The sequence below is a fragment of the Talpa europaea genome (assembly GCF_964194135.1).
Source record: "Talpa europaea genome assembly, chromosome: 3".
Classification (NCBI taxonomy): Eukaryota; Metazoa; Chordata; class Mammalia; order Eulipotyphla; family Talpidae; genus Talpa; species Talpa europaea.
The window spans coordinates 731,333-747,523 of record NC_140069.1 but is presented as its reverse complement, the minus strand read 5'-3'; the positions used below and the strand labels follow the sequence as shown (position 1 = coordinate 747,523).

At 69.4% G+C, this 16,191-nt stretch overlaps 1 protein-coding gene across 1 annotated transcript; it reads right to left on the bottom strand.

The window, feature by feature from the left end:
- Positions 1-5,613: 5,613 nt before the first annotated feature.
- LY6H (lymphocyte antigen 6 family member H) lies at positions 5,614-8,008 on the bottom strand. The gene is made up of 4 exons (XM_084229276.1): positions 7,704-8,008; positions 7,013-7,140; positions 6,291-6,410; positions 5,614-6,085 (listed from the first exon to the last, which is right to left on the bottom strand). Coding segments are annotated over exons 1-4 (486 nt in total). The 5' UTR covers positions 7,706-8,008; the 3' UTR covers positions 5,614-5,849.
- Between the last annotated feature and the right edge of the window lie 8,183 nt (positions 8,009-16,191).

Here is a 16,191-nt window from a genome sequence, read left to right as displayed (position 1 = left end):
GTCTCCCACATCCTCGTGGCGAAGCGCAGTGAGTCGGGGCGCCGCGCGCTGGGCCGGCCTCCCCGGAGCGCTCGGCCCGTCTTCGGGGCCCTGGGCGGGCGGCCAGCCGGGAGGCCGCGGTGGCCGGACCCACAGCCGGGGCAGGCGCTGGCGGTCCTGGGCCCCGCGGCCGACCGCGCTGCAGGGACGGGACTGGACTTCAGAGGCGGGGCTGGGCGAGGGCTCCGGGAAGGCGCGCGCCCCCGGACTGGCCGCCCCCCGTCCCCCGCCCCCCCCCCCCCCGCCCTCCGGCTCCCCCGGCCCCCCGGCCCCCCGGCCCCCCGGGCGGGTCTGCCTTTCCAGCGCGCTGCGGGAGGTGCTGACGCAGAGTCGCGCTGCGGGGAGAAGGTGGGCGGGTGCCGGCGCCCAGGCCCCTGCTGGGGAGACCCTGTGCCCTGCGTGCCCCCCTCCCCGGACTCCTGCCCAGCATCCGTTTTGTGGGGATTGAAAAGACTTTCAACACAGTCACCCTGGTGTCCGTGTCTCCCAGGTGACTGCTTTTCCAGGGTTCCTTCGGAGCCCCCCTTTTTTCCTATGGAAGGGAAAGGATTTGCCCGTGGAGAAGCTTCCAGGCTCGGCCAGGCTGTGGGGACCTTCCCCCAGTCTCCCCTTCACACTTGGGGGCATCCTGGGGCCTGGCCATGGGCAGTGCCAGAGCAGGAGTCAGGGAGGGCTCACTGGGGGCCACCTGCGGCTGGAGATGCCGCCCTGAGCACTGGGGGTGCCCGCTGCAGGAGGTTGGCCCTGGCTGCTGGGGGGGAGGGGGGAGGGGGAAGGTGGTACTGGCCTCTCCCCCAGGCTTCCTCAGCTGGGCCCACAGTGCTGTGGGTACATCATGGCATTTACCATGCAGTGACCCCGCGCGCAGGGCACCCACACAACCCACCTGACTTCACGAGACCCGAGCAGTAAAGGGACTCCCCCAGGAAGGCCTCCCCCGCTCTGCTCCCCTCCAGGGCGCTGGGCTCCACCACCCACAGACCCGTCGGGCTGGCTTGAGCTTGGGCCCTGAGCCTCGGCCCCTGGGCTGGCCGGGTGTCCCCGTCACGCGTGGCTTCAGAGAGCACCCGCAAGGCCCAGCAGGGCCCCCCTCAAAGGTGCCCCGGGGCAGCTCTGCAGCACCTGTCTGGCGCAGGGCCCGTGAAGGGCTCCCGGGCGCCCCAGGGCCGATGGCTCCGACCCCGGGCCTGTGTCTGGCCCTCGAGCCCCGGAGAGCACCACGGCGGCTTCCCTGGAGCCGGCCGGCCCTGCCACCCCTGTCTTCCGCAGAATCCAGGAGGAAACTCGTGCTCAGCAAGGGCTGCGCCCACAGGTGCCCCAACACCAACTCCAAGTTCCAGTGGTCGGCCGGATTCTTCGTCGAGGGCCAAATCTTGCGGCAGTGCTGCTTCAAGAGCCTGTGCAACTGGGCGGCCGGCCCCCCGGCGGGGCCCTGGGCCGGGGGGGCGCTCCTGCTGCGGCTGGGCCTCGGCCTCCTCTGGGCCCTGCTGTGAGGCTGCCCTGCCTGGCGCCTCCCTCCCCCTGAGACCCCAGCGGGGCTGCTCCCCTGAGGGGGCGAGCAGGGGCCGGCACCTCTGCCCCATCCTGGCGGAGCCCCTGTCCCTGACCGTGGCCCCTCGGCCCAGCACGCACGAGGGACGGTGAGGAGCAGGAGGGGGCAAGGCCGAGGGAGCGGCTGCGCTCCCCGTGTCCTTGGCAGGCCCGAACGGCCGCCGCTGTCCAGGACGCCAGGAGAGCGGGCGGGGCGACCTCCGAGAGCGCTGGCCCGACCTTCCCTCCTCTCGAGACAATAAACCATTCCCACTGCACCCTCCTGCCGCTCACCCCACTCCTGCTGCGCCCGACCTGGCGCCCTGGGGGCCCCACTGTGGCTGGGAGGGGGAGACCCTGGTGGGGCCGCGGCCGGAGAGCCGGGGATGGCCCTGGTCAGCAGGCGCCAGCAGCTCAGGCCTGGCCCACTGGCCCCTCACGGAGGCCCGGGCACATGACCCTCACCGTGGCCCGTGGGCAGCTGCGGAGCCCAGCCAGATTGGGGGACCGCTGTTCCTGGGCAGGGCGGGGCCACTAGTCCCGGGGACCCCGGCCCCAACAAACAGACCCAACAGTCAGTATTCGTGGGCCCCACGTGGGCCCTGGGAGGGTAAATTAAATTTTAAATTCCGCCGGGGCCTGCGCTGGCCCCACGAGCCCCCCCAGGGACGCCGCCCGTGCGCAGAGCCCGGGCCCCACCAGCGCCCCCGCGTCCTGCACCCGGCCGAGCCCGGGCCGCTGTCCGGCCAGCAGAGCCCTCGGCCGGGGGCGCGGAGGGGCCGGCGCGCCCGCACAGACCACCCGGCGCGCGCCCGCCGCCTGCACAGACGGGCTCTGCGGCTCAGCCCCGCGGCCCCGGCCCCCTCGGCTCTGGACGTTCAGCTTTGGTCGCGGAAGGTCGTGCTGCCTGGGCCGCGTTCCGGCCACATGGCCTGCGGCGCAGCGGGGCTGCGGGGCCGAGTCCCCCGCGCCCCTGTCCGCGAGGAGGTCCCGGCCGGGCTTCACCTCTCGGCCTGAGCAGGTCGGCAGCGGCAGCGCTCCCCGCTGGCGCACCTGGGGGCGGCGGGGCGGGCAGGCCTGGGGGCCGCTCACCACCCTCCAGCAGGCCCCGCAGGGCCCCAGCAGCTCTGGGGCGCCCCGGGCAGGTGGGGGTGGGGTGGGAGGGGCTCCTCCCACGTGGGAGCCTCCAGGCCCCCCATGAGACCCCCAGGGGCCAGAGGCCCCCGCTGAGCTGTCCTGGGGGAGGAGCGCAGGACAGGGCGGGCGGCATCTGCCCCGCAGCTCAGCGCCGGGGCAGTCCGGCATGGGGTATTGGGGGTGACCTGGGGTGCCGAGCCGCGCCCCGCTGTCCCTGCGGCCACCACGTGCGAAGCCCGCGGCCCGCTGGCGGTGCGGACGCCCCCAAGAGGCGGGACGCGCTCTGCTCCCCGGATCCCCGGAGGGTGCGGCTGCGAGGCCCGCGGGGCGCCCGCACGCGGGCGGGGGCGGCGGGGCGCGGGGGGCTGGGCGCGCGCGGGGGGCGGCCGCGGCCGGAGACTGCAGTCCCAGGAGCGGGCGCCAGGGGGCGCGCTCCGCAAGCGGCCGCGCGTGGGCTCCGGGCCCCCGGGGGCCGCGGGGAAGCGGGGCGACGCCCGGACCCCGCCGGTGACCCGACCCCGCCTCGTAGGCAGGGCTGCGGCCGCGGCACCGGGCAGGCGCCTCCAGAGGGCCCGGGGCGCGAGCACGACCGCGGACACCTGTGCGGGCGCCCCAGGCGGGGCGGGCCGAGGTCACCTGCCCCCTCGGGCGGCGCCGGGGACACGCGGCGCGGGGGGCCGCACCCCCGTGGCCCGGAGCGCGCGGGGAGGCGGGGCGGCGGCCCAGGAGCTCCGCTTCCAGCAGCAGGCGCACCCCGTAGGCTGGTGCTTCCACCCGCGCCCCCGTGTTCTCCCAGCTCGGGGCCCTGAGTCTGCACCCCAGAAGCGGCCACCGCCTCACTAAGGTGAACTGGAAGCCCACGGAGAAGGAGGGGCTCCAGCCGCGCACCCCCATGGACGGGGCACAGGTGCATCTCTGACCCGGCCCGGCAGCGCTGCCCCCCAACAGCCGCGCAGGGATGGGGCTCAGGGTCTCCTCTCCCAAGCTGGGTCATGGCGCGAGGGCGCCCCCAGAGGGAAGAGGGGCGCAGGGGAGGGCCAGGCAGGGGACCCCAAGTGGCAGAGGGGGGCCCAGGGCCGCCAAGGGCGCCCGCGCGGTCAGCGTGTCCACACCCCCCACAGAGGGCGGCTTTGCGGAGGGACATCCCCACGCAGGCTCACAGGAGCAGGACCCCAGCACCCCACGGGGGCGCCCAGACTTCGGGCCAGGCCAGGAGGAGAGGCCAGGAGCCCCTTCTGTTGCTACCCAAAGGCGGGGTTCTGAGCCCGCACCCCAGTGCCCCAGGAACCTCGGAAGGGAGCTGGACAGAGCAGCTGAGGGTCACACACACCCCGCACACCCCCACACACCACACACACTGCCCTGGGGCACCTTCCTTAGGTCCTGGCTCCCCCTCCCACACGCCACCCCAGGCACAGGGGGTACCCCACTCGGGGGTCCAGTCTCTCCCAAGCACTGGTTGCGGCGGCTGCCTGCAGCGTGGCGGAGGTGCCAGGGGCTCTGTGGGCGGCCGTGGAGTCCCTGTCGCCCCCCCCCGCCCCCGCCCCCATCTCCGCGGGGATTCCCTGGCATGCGGCACCGCCCCACGTGCCAGGACCATGGGGAGGGCAGGGGGCAGAGCCCGGACCTGCTCCCACGCCCGAGGCCGCTGCCAGGGACAAGGGCCCACTCAGGGGCGCGGCGCTCTGGGCTCGGCCGGCGGCAGGCAGGGCGGTTGCCTCCGCTGTGCCCTCGGGTCTGCTCCCACGCAGGTCGAGCTGCCCGGTCCGGCGTCCCCGCACCGCGAACCAGCCCCGCCGCCCGGCGCCACAGCCTTCACGGGCCAGGCAGGAGGCAGCCGGCCGCAGGGGCCCTCCGAGCCGCCCCGCAGGCCAGGGCAGGAGCTGGGAAACCCGCTCCCGGCGACGGGACTTCCCCGGAGTCAGCGCCAGGGCGGCGTGGAGGCCGGGCTCAGGCAGCTCCTCTCCGGATCCCGCGCTGCTCTGGCCTCGGGACTCCCGGCTCCTCGCTCCCGAAGTGGCTGCGCCCCTGGGTCGCCCGCTGACCGCGCGGTTCACCCTCCGCTGGGGGGGCGGCACGCTGCAGGGCACAGCGCCGTCCGACGGAAGCGGCCTCGGAGGCCCGGCCCCTCCACTGGCCGGTGGTTGACAGGGGACCCTGGCAGGGCCGCTCCCTCTGGACCCGAGAGCCATGTCCATCCCTGCAGGGGCGCCCCGGGAGGAATGCCAAGGCCCGGATGCCAGGGGGTCCTCCCGGCTGCTGGACGCCCCAGCACCGAGCCCGGCCAGAGGTCCTAGGACCAGCCCCCGCGAGCCCAGGAGAGGCCGCGACGAGCTGGGCGCAGGTGGGCCACACGAGGAGGTGCAGGTTGAGCTGGGGGGTGTCGGGGACTAAAACAGAGACCGCCGGAGTGGAGGAGGGGCAGAAAAGCAGCACCCCGGGATCGACCAGGACAGACTCCCCTCTGCTCACCGTGGGGCCATTCACCACGAGACACCACCTCAGGGTGGGGCGGGGGCTCTCTGCCCACAAGACGGGTTCTGGGTCTGAGGAGCCCCACGCGGGCCTGAGCTGCCCCCAACAGCGCTGCGCGGGCCCCCGCTGACCGCCCCGCCGCGGAGCTCCCGCAGACGGCTGAGCGCGCACGCGCGGACAGCAACACCGGGGCGCCCCGGCGCAGCCCCACGCCCGCGAGACCAGCGTGCACGCGGGGTCAGCAGGCGCCACCCTGGACAGGCCGGGCCTGCGCCTCTGTCCGGCGCCACCCTCCCCCGGCTGCCCCAAGCCGGGCAGCGGCAGCCCCAGGGGTACCCGAGTCCACCGCCTGCCCCGGCCGCCCTCAACCCCTGCCAGGAAGGCCCCCACCCCACACCAGGCTCACACCGGCTCTGCGGACTCCGAGGCAACTTTATTTCTCCGCAGAAGACGACCCGGGCCGGGCCGCAGGGCTGGGCCTGGCCTCCCTCGGAAACCTGGGGCCCGGCCGCCTCGCCCAGCCTCCTGCCCGACGCGGCTTCCCGGAGCTGGCCGCCGGCTGGGCTCGGAGCTGGTGGAGGCCGGGCGTTCAGGGCTAGGCCGGGCTGGGCCCAGACGTCCCCGGCCCGGCCAGTCCCCCTGGGGGGCGGCCGCGGGCTGGGGGAAGCTCAGAGCCCCGCCCAGAAGAGGGGGGGCCCCACACTGAGCAGAAGCCCCCCGCCCAGAGCCCAGAGGCTGCCCCCCGCCCCGGACGCCCTGTTGCACAGGTCCTTCTCGCAGCAGTCCACGTCCACCTTCAGGATCCCCGAGTTAATGAACCCCATCAGGTAGTCCGAGAAGAAGTGCCTCTTGACGAAGTCGCAGGAGGCGGCGCACATCTTGTTCACGGACTGGTCCTTCCTGCCTGGGGGAGCGTGCGTCTGAGCCCCTGCCCCCCGGCCGCGGCGGGACCCCGGCAGCAGAGCCAGGCCTCTCAGCGCCCCCAGCCCCACCTATGCAGAGGACCAGGGAGGCGCCGGTGCCTGGGCCGCTCCGGCTGCACAGCCGGGGTCCTGGCCCCAGCCCCTGGGGCTCGCGCCCTCCCCACACCCGGCCCAGGCCCCACTCACTGCTGCTGGGGTCGGTGATCTGGACACTGGCACACACCGTGTCCGAGGGCTGGCACTGTTTCGGGGTGCAATGGCTGGAGTTGGTGGTCAGGGTGCAGTCCTGGCACCACAGGCCATGAGCTAAAAGGGGCGAGGGAGGACGATGGAGGAACGGGGGAACGGGGGCACCCCCCCCCCCCGCAGCTGCTGCTAGGAGACTGGCACCCAGGCCAGAGCTGACCAGGCCACACAGGCCCTGGGGCACAGGCCTGGGGTGAACCTGGACGCCTTCCTGGCAGTTGGGGGAGAGGATCCCATCACTGGCACTGTGGGAGGCCCTGTGGGGCCCAAGTCACCCCCATGCAGCCAGCTGTGGTTCAGCACCCAGGAGGCGCCCCGCATGCTCCCCCCCACAGCCCAGAACTTGACGAAACACCAGGTGGGGCTCTGAGAAGCCCCCCAGGAGCTCACACCGCCAGCAGCGAGGGCATGGGGCAGGGCGCCCGCCGGGCCGGGGGAAGAGCCAGGAACCCCAGCTAGGCGGCTGAGTGGAGGCTGGGGTGCCCAGCTGGGGTGGCGGGATCTGGAGGGGGGGTGTGTCCCCCAGGAACCCGAGAGGATGGCGGCCCCACAGCCGAGCTCTGGTGCTTCCTGGTCCCGCCCCCCATGCCTGGCCTCCCCACCTTCTGCTAGGCCAGCTGCTCCCCCTGACCTGGGCCACCCGAGTCCGCCCTCACACTCACCAGGCGCAGAGCACAGCAGGGCGGCCAGCAGTGCCAGGCCAAGGCCCTTCATGGCTGCCAGCAGCATGCTCCCGGGGGTCCTGGGGGAGGCGTGGGAGCTACGGGCTGGGGTCCTCTGGGGCGCAGGCCTGGCAGGAGAAGCCCCGGTCAGGGGACCTACCCCCCCCAGGGCGCTCCCCTTTTCTGGCCTCCAGACAGGGAATCCGGAGTCCACGGCAGGGGGCAGAGGAGTAGTGGGGGGATGGCCCGGAGCTCCAGAGCCCCACCCCCACCGCAGGCCACCCCGCGCCCCACCCCCGCGCGCCTGGGCGAGAGCAGGCCGGCCCCCCCGGGCGAGAGCAGGCCGGCCCCCTGGGCGAGAGCAGGCCGGCCCCCGCACCGGGGGCGCCGAAGAGCCCCTCCCCGCCGGCACCTGCGGGACGCGGCGTGGCGGGCGTGGGGGGCGGGCGTGGGGGGCGCGCGTCTTCTCCCCGGGGAGCTGCGCGTGGTCCGGACGGGGCAGGACAGGTGCGGGACAGGTGCGGGCAGGCGGCACCTGCGGGGGGGAGGGGCGCGCGCCGCGTCCCCGCCCTCGCCCCTGGGCTGGGGGGTCGGGAACCCCGCGCGGAGCCGGTTCCCTCGCCTCCCCCCGCCGGGCGCTCACCGCGGGGGGCGGGGGCGCGGGCGCGGGCGCGGGTCGGGGCGCACTCACATCCCAGGCGTCGGCGCGGGCTCCGGGCGCGGGCGGGAGGGGAGCGGCGCCCTTCGGTCTCCCTGCGGACCGGAACCGGGCGCAGCCTCGTCTTTCGGGGGACGCAGCCGCAGACGCGGACCCCGGCGAGGGGCGGGGCGCAGCCGGGCGGGGGCGGGCGGGGGCGGCGGGAGGCGCGGGGCGGCGGCCCGCGGGGCGCTGGGCTGTCCGGGGCGGTCCTGCGCCCCTCGCCCGCCCGCGCCCGCGCTCGCGCTCCGGTGCCGGCTCGGCCGCCGCCGCGCAGGGCCCTCCCCGCCGCCCCCCTCCCCGGCGTGGGCGAGGTCCCCTCCCCCTCTGCGGGGCGCGCTCCCCTCGGAACTGCTCGGAAGAACGTTTATTGCTAAAGGAGGCGAAACGCACAAAGACGCGGGGGGGGGCTCGGCCCTGGCCCCGCCCCGGCCCCGCCCGTCGCCAGCCGCGGGGCGGGTGTCCGAGGCCCTTCCGCGCCCCCCAGCGCCGGCTCTGCCGTCTGCAGCCCCCCCGCCCCCGCCCGCCCGCGGGGCCCGGCCCCCGCCCGCCCGCCCGCCCGCCCGCCCCGCAGGCCCCTGACGCGGCCTCAGATGCGCTCCCCGGCGTCCGCGGAGCGCGTGCCGCGCCGGTGTCGCCTCGGGCGGCGCGGCCTGGCCGGGAGCCCCCCCTCCCCGCCCTCCGCGCCCCGCGACGCCCAGAGCGCGGGGCCGCCGCGGGCGCCTCCCCGGGAGGGCGGGGACGGGCCACGGGCCTCGGCCGCGGGGTCAGCGCGCGCGGACGGGCAGAGAATGCGGGGCCTTCGGTGGGCGCCGGGCGCGGGCAGCGGGCGAGGCCGGCCAGGCGGCGGCTCCGAGGCCCCACGCGCGCACGGGCAGGGCCGGGGCCGGGGCCGGGGCTGGGGCGGCGGCCGGGGGAGGCCAAAGCGGCCCGAGTCATTCACCCCAACCGCGACCGCGCTCTGTCCGCGCTCTGTCCGCGCTCTGTCCGCGCTCTGTCCGCCGCAAAGAGGGGCAGGACGCTGTGGAGACCTGGCCACGCCGGCGTGTGAAAATAAAAACTCCATCATGAAAAACTCCTCACTGACCCGAAGGTCCGCCGAGACCCGGCCAGCGCCGAGGCCGCCGCTTCCGCGCCCGAGGTCCCGGGCCCGGCCCGCAGGCAGCAGCCCCGCAGCAGTGCCGGAGGGAGCGAGGCCGGGGCGCGGGGCTGCCAGGAGGCCGGGGCTGGTGGCGCGGCCCGGGGGCCTGATGTGCGGGGAGCTGCGCTGGGCGCCGTCTGTGGGCTGTGCCGTCGAGGCTGCGGGCCCAGCGCCCCAGGGCAGGCGGCGGCGGCTCTGGCGGGCGCCCGCGGTGGGCAGTGCAGTCAGCTGAGCCCGATGGGCCGAGTTGCCACCCGGTGGTCAGCGGCTGCGGGTGGACTCAGCGTCTCTGCAGTGCCCGCACCGGCCTGGGGCCTGGCTCTCGGCCTGGCCTGGCTGCTCTGGTCACCCAGACTCAGGAGAGCCCGAAGTGCCTCTTCCCGCGTCGGGGCCTGGCTACGGCGGGCGGCGGCCTTCCTGAGTGGTGGAAATGCTCCGCAAGCCACGGCCAGGCGGTGTGGCGGGGGCAGAGCCTGGGGCGCCCCTGCGGGCGGCCGGCGTGCCCAGCTGGGGCTTGCCCTGCCACAGGCTGAACAGGGGCGCCAGCCAGCACCCAGGCGGCAGGTCAGGGCCGCCGGGCTTGTGCTCTGGGACCGAGGCAGGAACCGGAGGGCATCCTGCAGAGACAGAGGACGGCGCCCAGGGCCATGGCTGGTTGACACCCCAAAGGAAAGCGTCTGCTTGAGGACACCACACTGAGAACATTCCAGAATTGATGGAGGCACAGCACATACTAAGTGGACTTTGAGAAAAGGAGAGGCACCCCAGGTGCCAGGCAGCCAGGCGCAGGCCCCGGGGACGGGAGAGGGTCTCTGGGAAGCCCCCGGCCGGGAGGGACAGCAGGTCCAGCGGTGGAGCAGCCGCGAGGCAGCGGGGACAGACTCAGGGACGGCAAGTCCCGCGGCACGCGGCGGGAGGGGCGGCCAGCCCAGCGGTCCATGCCTGTATTCCAAAAATACATGCAAAACTAAAATTTTCAGATAATTAAAATTTAGGCAAATGTTTCAGATAAATTGCATCTCAGAGCAGGGGACAACCTTCCTGGGAGGGCCTGTTGCGGCGGGGCCCGCCTGCGTGCATGGCCGACTCTGAACGAACACCACCCGGAACCGCCGGGAAATCACCAGGCGTGCATGGGAGGAGCCTTGGAAGCCTGAGCTGAAGAGCAAGGCGTGTGGGGACGGCGGGGCGAGGGTCCTGAAGCCGCCTGGCAAGGCTGAGTCGTCGCCCCCCATCCTGCGCCTCCCCTCTGGGACAGTGGGGGCTGCCAGGCCCGCAGTCTCCTGGCTGTCCTGCGCAGCCTCCCGCAGGCCCCGGGGACAAAGGGGAGCCCCGGGTCCACCCCCACACCCTGGTGCAGTGGGCCCCGTCGTGCCGAGCTGACCGGGGGTACCGCCCAGGCCTGCTGCCTCCCCACCGCCCACCGGGCCTCCTGCAGGCCTTGGACATGCAGCCTCCGGCCGACTCCCTAAGCCGAGCTCTGTCCACCCGCGGGGCTGCTGCGCTGCAGGCCTCAGGCGCACAGTGAGGGGGCTGCACTTTGCCCACTGGGGTCAGGCTGACAGGGAGAGCTTGGGGTGCAGGTGGGAAGCACGGGGTCAGCACAAGGGGTGGACACTATTCCTTCACGTTCCCAAAGCCCCTGGGGCCGGTGGCCAGCCTGTGCCCTCAGGAAGAGGCGGGTTTGCCCCAAAGGCGAGGGGGTCTTCACCCCAGGCTGGGGCCCGGGCCTCCTAAGCGACTCAGCCATTTCGGAATCCACAGCCCAGGGGAGGTGTGGGGTGCGCCGAGGGGCTCCTGCCGACCACAGCCAGCCCGCTCTTGGAGCAGAACCCGGCAGCCCGTCTTGCAGACGCTTGGAAGGTCCCGCAAGGCTGAGGCGGAGGCGCGCACCGCCACGGCCAGGGCTGAGGTGGGGGCAGGCGCCAGGCGCCCCTGCCTCATCCTCAATCCCTCCCCTTGAGCGCAGCTCTAGAGGGGTGTGGGACAGAGGGAGGGCCTCTAAAGTGACCGCTGTCCCCAGGCCCTAACACCCAGGCAAGGGAGCCAAGGTGGCACCCCCAGCTCGGCCCTCAGCCACACAGGCAGCCCGAGATGGAGGTCACCGTGGGCCGTGGCTGGCGGGGCGACGGGGTAAGCCCGTCAGGGGGTGGAGACCAGCCCAGGGAGGGCCGCCCAGAGCCCCTGCAGCCCGCAGCCTGCTCCTTGGGGAGCAAGACCCTCCCCACACCAGGCTTGGTTGCCAGGGAGACGCGATTCCGGTCTCCAAGCGACTCTGCTTCCTCCCCGGCACGTGGTCAGTTTCAGCCTATCAGGGCTTCCGCAGGCCAGGAAAACAGTCGGTCATTATTAGCAGGAGAAAGGGCTTTTCTTGGGCAGAATGGGAGCAGAATGAAGCTGAAGGGTGGTCCTGGCCTTCCAGTCTGGAAGGCAGTGCCCGGCAGCCGAGCTGGCCTCACCCTCCCAGCTGCCAGCTGACCTGCGCCGAGGCCGACTCTCACTTCAAGCGCAGCGTCCAGGCCATTGCTGGGCCTCCAGCGCCGAGTGAACAGGGAAGTCCGGCCTCCGGGCCCAGCTGCCCCCGGAGGGTCCTCGGGCCACCCAGATGCCCGCGTAGCTGTCTGCCTGGCCCTGAGGACCCCCAGCGGCAGTGCCCAGCTGGCCTCAGAGTGGGCCAGGCAGGGCCAGCAGGGAGCCGGGAGCCCCACCCCACACACTCCCCAAAGGGCACCGAACTGCCACGGGGCGCAAGCCCCGCACCCCAGGGCCCTGGTCAAGGAGACGGTGTGTGTGCTGGCCCGAACGGGGACCCCAGAAAGACATCTAAGCCCCAGCCCCGGCCTCACCAGCCTTGCAGAGCGTCCGCTGCCAGGAGGGGGGAAGCTCAGAGCATGAGAGGGGGTCCCCCAATGGGGCCCAGGACCACAGTAACTTCCCTGGTGTCCCCAGAGGGAGGAGGGGCCCAGAGGCAGGGTCCTAGGAGGGGCTGCCTGGCCCTGGGGGTGGTGCGGAGGCTCCGGTTGGTGGAAGGAGCTGGCCCAGACCCAGCTGCAGGGCGCCCTCACTCTGAGCACCCCTCAAGGGCCAGCCCGAGAGTGGAACCAAGTCAGCTCCGTGGATGCAGAACCCACGCCCCCTCCTCCCCTGCCCGTCTGCCGCCAGGAATGGGGGACCGGGGTGTCAGAGCCCCTCACGGCCCCCCCCTCCACCCTGGATCCCACTCAGGCCTCAGGCTGCTCCTGCCTCCCCCCAGGCCCTCCCCAGGAGCCTAGGGTGCACGTGTGTGGGTTGGGGGTGGCGCCTCCCCTGCAGAGTTGTATCTGTAACAGTAGCACCTTCCGGGGAGAACCCCTGGGGGGCTCCCACGGGAAGAGTCAGCTCCAGCCCAAGCAGACCCCAGGTCCCACCGGTTGCGGGCCAGGCGTCAGGGAAGCTTGGCTGGCCATTGCTCCTCTCGATCCAGCCCTCACCGCCTCTCAACTTGACACCCCCAGAGTCCCACCATGTTCCCAGCACCCGTCCTGCCCCCTGCATCTGTCTCCCTTTCAGGTTAGAAGCCCCCTGCAGGGGCTTCAAGGCCCAAAAGGCCTACAGCTTGGTCCTGCCTCTGCCCTCCACCTCGGCCCTCAGACGCAGCCACCGACCTCCTTGCCCTTGCGGACCCCCTCCTACCTCAGGACCTTTGCACATGCTGCTCAGTGCATAATGGGGGCTGAAGCCAAAGACTGTTACAGGTGGCGCCTGGGGGGGGGGTGCTGGTGAGGACAAAGAGCCCCAGGGAAAATACAAAGTTTCAATGTGGGGGGAGCCCCAGGGAAAATGCAAACAAAGTTTTCATGTCGGGGGAATGATGAGAAATACAGGGGACTGCAGAAGGGGCCCCTGGGATTCAGAGTTCGGGATTCAGTGTTAGGAATTTCAGAGTTTTCTGATCTTCAGCGATTCTGAGGCCCGCGATTTCTGCCCCCACCACGCCCATCTTCCAGAAGGCTGGTGCGGCCTCTGAAGGACGGGGCGAGGCCTCCAGCCCCCAGCCTCAGAGAGGAAAAGTTCTCAGGCTTTGTAGGTGGCCGCGCGACTGAAACTGGTGCCGGTTTTGCTGCTGCTACAGCCAGAGGGGACGGCGGAGACCCGAGCTGCGGTGCCCCCTCCCGCGGCAGAACTCAAGTGACCACAATCTGGTCCTTGATGTTCGGCGCGGTCAAGGCGCCGAGCACGCGGGAGGCGCACCTTGAACCCCGAGAAGATGGCTGCTGATCGTCGTCAACATCTTATTAAGTATGTTCTCATTGGTGCCCAGCAGTATGAGTTACTTATTGGCTGTTTGTTCTGGGACTCCCAATAGTCTACCTTGTGATGCTGTCCTGACTGTATTTTTTCACTAATCTATCTTATTTCGTGATGGGGTCTGAGATGAGAATCATAAGTTAACAATGATAAGCATCAAAGAATGTGGTCAGTAAACCTCCCCCAACAGCCAACACCCCACCAAAAAATAGTTGATGATGTTGGAAAGAGTCCATGGCAACCCCTTCAAGGGGGTCCCGAGGAGAATGTAATTAAATATGTGTTCCTACTGTTAGGGGGAAAAGGATGTCCCAAAGCAAATTCCATATAGGCTTTGTGGACTCCACCCCCACCCCAGGTCCCAGCCACCTTCCCTTTGGTGGTGATGGGATGTGGAGTTCCCAGTGCCTTTGGCTTAAATCCCATCCCCACCAAAGGGAAGGTGGCTGGGACCTGAGGGTGGGGTTCAGCAGCCAGGTGGATAGAAAAGGCAGACACGTGGGCTTTGGGGGACCCATTTTGGCTCTCCACAAGCTCGCGGCGTCCGGCCAGCTCTGAGAGGGCCTTTGGGTTTCCAGGTCGTCGGATCGGGTAGGACGCATGAAAGACTTTATTTCCCTATTTTCTCCCTGAGTTGTACATTTTCCTTCTTTCCTTTTCCCTCGTAAATAAACTTTTTATTAACCTTTTGTGTGTGTGTGTGTGTGTAGTAGAGTATTCATAAGTCCCTTTTAAGGGCGCGGGTGAGGACCCACAGCCAGGAACCCGTTTAATATCAGGGTTGCTCTAGAACACTACTACCAAAACTAGATAATGATTTAAAACTTAGGAACAGAATCAATGAGTCAGGGTCACCACGGACTCCATATCCTCTACAAAGCAAAACTAATATTTCAAAATGGTTTTAGCTAAATTCATAGGTCATTGAAATTTAGAAGCATGAAAAAAAGTTAACAGGGAAATCGAGGCACTTAAAACTAGCAGAACAGGTTCAACAATGTAGTGTCTATGTTTGTGCTTTATGTATGGCAAATCACCTCTGCTTAGCGCCTCATAATCACTAGCTAAAAAATAATAGTATGTACCTTGATCTGCAACACTGCTCACTGTTTCTATGGAAAAATAAGACAATATATCTTGTACGTCAATCAATTTTTGCTGTAAAAAAATAGATTTTGGGGCCTCCCCGGTGGCGCAGCGGTTGAGCGCTGGGTTGCGAAGCTGCCCGCGGCCTCTGCGGCGCCGGTTCGATCCCCGGCTGCTCCCCGGCCACCGGAGGAGGGTCCCGTATGGCGCGCAGACCTCTCCTGCCGCCCACTGCTCCCCTCAGCAGTGTCCTTCGGTCCTTCTGCCTGCTCTGCTCCCCGCTCTGGCTCTGGTGAATCCTCTCACCCTCCCGCGCTTCTGACTGTGCCCAGTGCTTGTGTAAACAAAACAAACAAACAAATAAATAAAACATGCCTCTATTTAAAAAAAAAAAATCTTTAAAAAAAAAATAGATTTCGTATGACCTAATGCTTTTTAAGCATGTATAAAACTACAAGATGATTCGAGCACATTACAGTCGGATATTCACTCCCGAAGCGTGTCTGTCTGTCATTTACGCGCCGAATCCTTGCCCATCCCGCAGTTTCTCGCCCCTGCGTCGGCCTCGCCAGTCCACCGCTGCGCTGGTCCGCGGCACGAGCCTCGCCTCGCTGGGCTGTGAGTGTAGCCGCTGGTCGGGTCGTGCGGCCGCTGCAGCTCCTGTTTTGAGTGCCGCGTGTCCGGTGCTGCACTGGGGCGTCCTGGCGGCCCCAGGAGCATCTTCTGCTGTGTCTTCCGCTGTCTTGGTAAGTTGGAGCCGGCCTGCAGTCTGGCCACCGCCTGCCCCCCGGCCCTTAGTGGCAGGAAGACACCGTCTTTGGAGGGTTTGTGTTCAGGACTTTGGAACACTGGACACGGCTTCGGGGAAGGCAAACGGGCATCTGTGGTCTCAGGGACTTTGCTTTTCCATGTTTGTTAAGTAAACCCTGTTGTTGGTGTTCCCTGAGCCTGAGCGGCCTTGCAATTGTGCGCACGGGTGAGGCGCTCAGACAGTGACAGGTAAACCATTGGGGCAGTGTCCGGGGCCAGTTTTAGTGCCCCTTGCTGCCCTGGACCAGGCCCACTTTCCCCGCCTCTTTGAAACTGGAAATGAGCCAACAGCAGGGAGAGATCGGCCCGGGGGCGCACACAAGGAGCAGCGGCCAGCAGGCACGGAGGACCAGCGGGCTGCGGTGGGTAGTCAGACACGAGATGGTGCTGTCCGCAGCCCTCACACCAGGCCTGCAAAATCAGGGCACGGTTAGAAGTCAGGGCAGCACCTCCCTTCGGGGGTGGCGCCTCAGGGAGGAGGCACTCCAGTCCTCTGGCTCGGGACACGCCCTGTGCCTCGATGGCGCGCCTGCTGTCCTGGGAGAGCCTGCCCGGCGAGTGGGGCTGTTTTCTGTTGCACGGGCAGTTTCCGTTTGCAATGAGTTTGTGATGAATGTGTGATTTCGGCATTGTCCTGCAGCCGAACAAGACCAAACAAACAAAAATCATGGCATGGAAGAGGTGGCCCCTCGGCCCCCGCCATTGTGCGTGTGTGACGCCTGGGGCTGCAGCAGCCGCTGGAGAGCCTGACAACGGCAGATGGGGGCGGGGAGGGATCTCGAGCCCTGGCCGTGGAACTTGGCACCGAAGCTGAAACTTCATGTGTCTACACCGCCCGTCGAGGGGAGCTATACGTTTGCAGTCCAGAGTGTAGGGATGTGTGCACACATCCCGAGGGAGACGCGGCGGCCAGGATGCAGAGGCCTGAGCAGCCCCGGGCCTTTGCCGCCAGAGAGACAGCGCCTTGCCGGCCCCCGGCTCAACCCCTCCGCGCCGTCCGGGCAGAGACACCAGTCAAAGGAACCACACAAAAGCTGATTCTATTAAATGGATCAAACACAGCCACTCATTTTGAAGTCTGACTTGGGGACGCCCCCACAAGCCCAGCCCTGGAGACGTGTCTGTGGGGCCCAGCACTCAGGGAGCAGAACTGAAGCC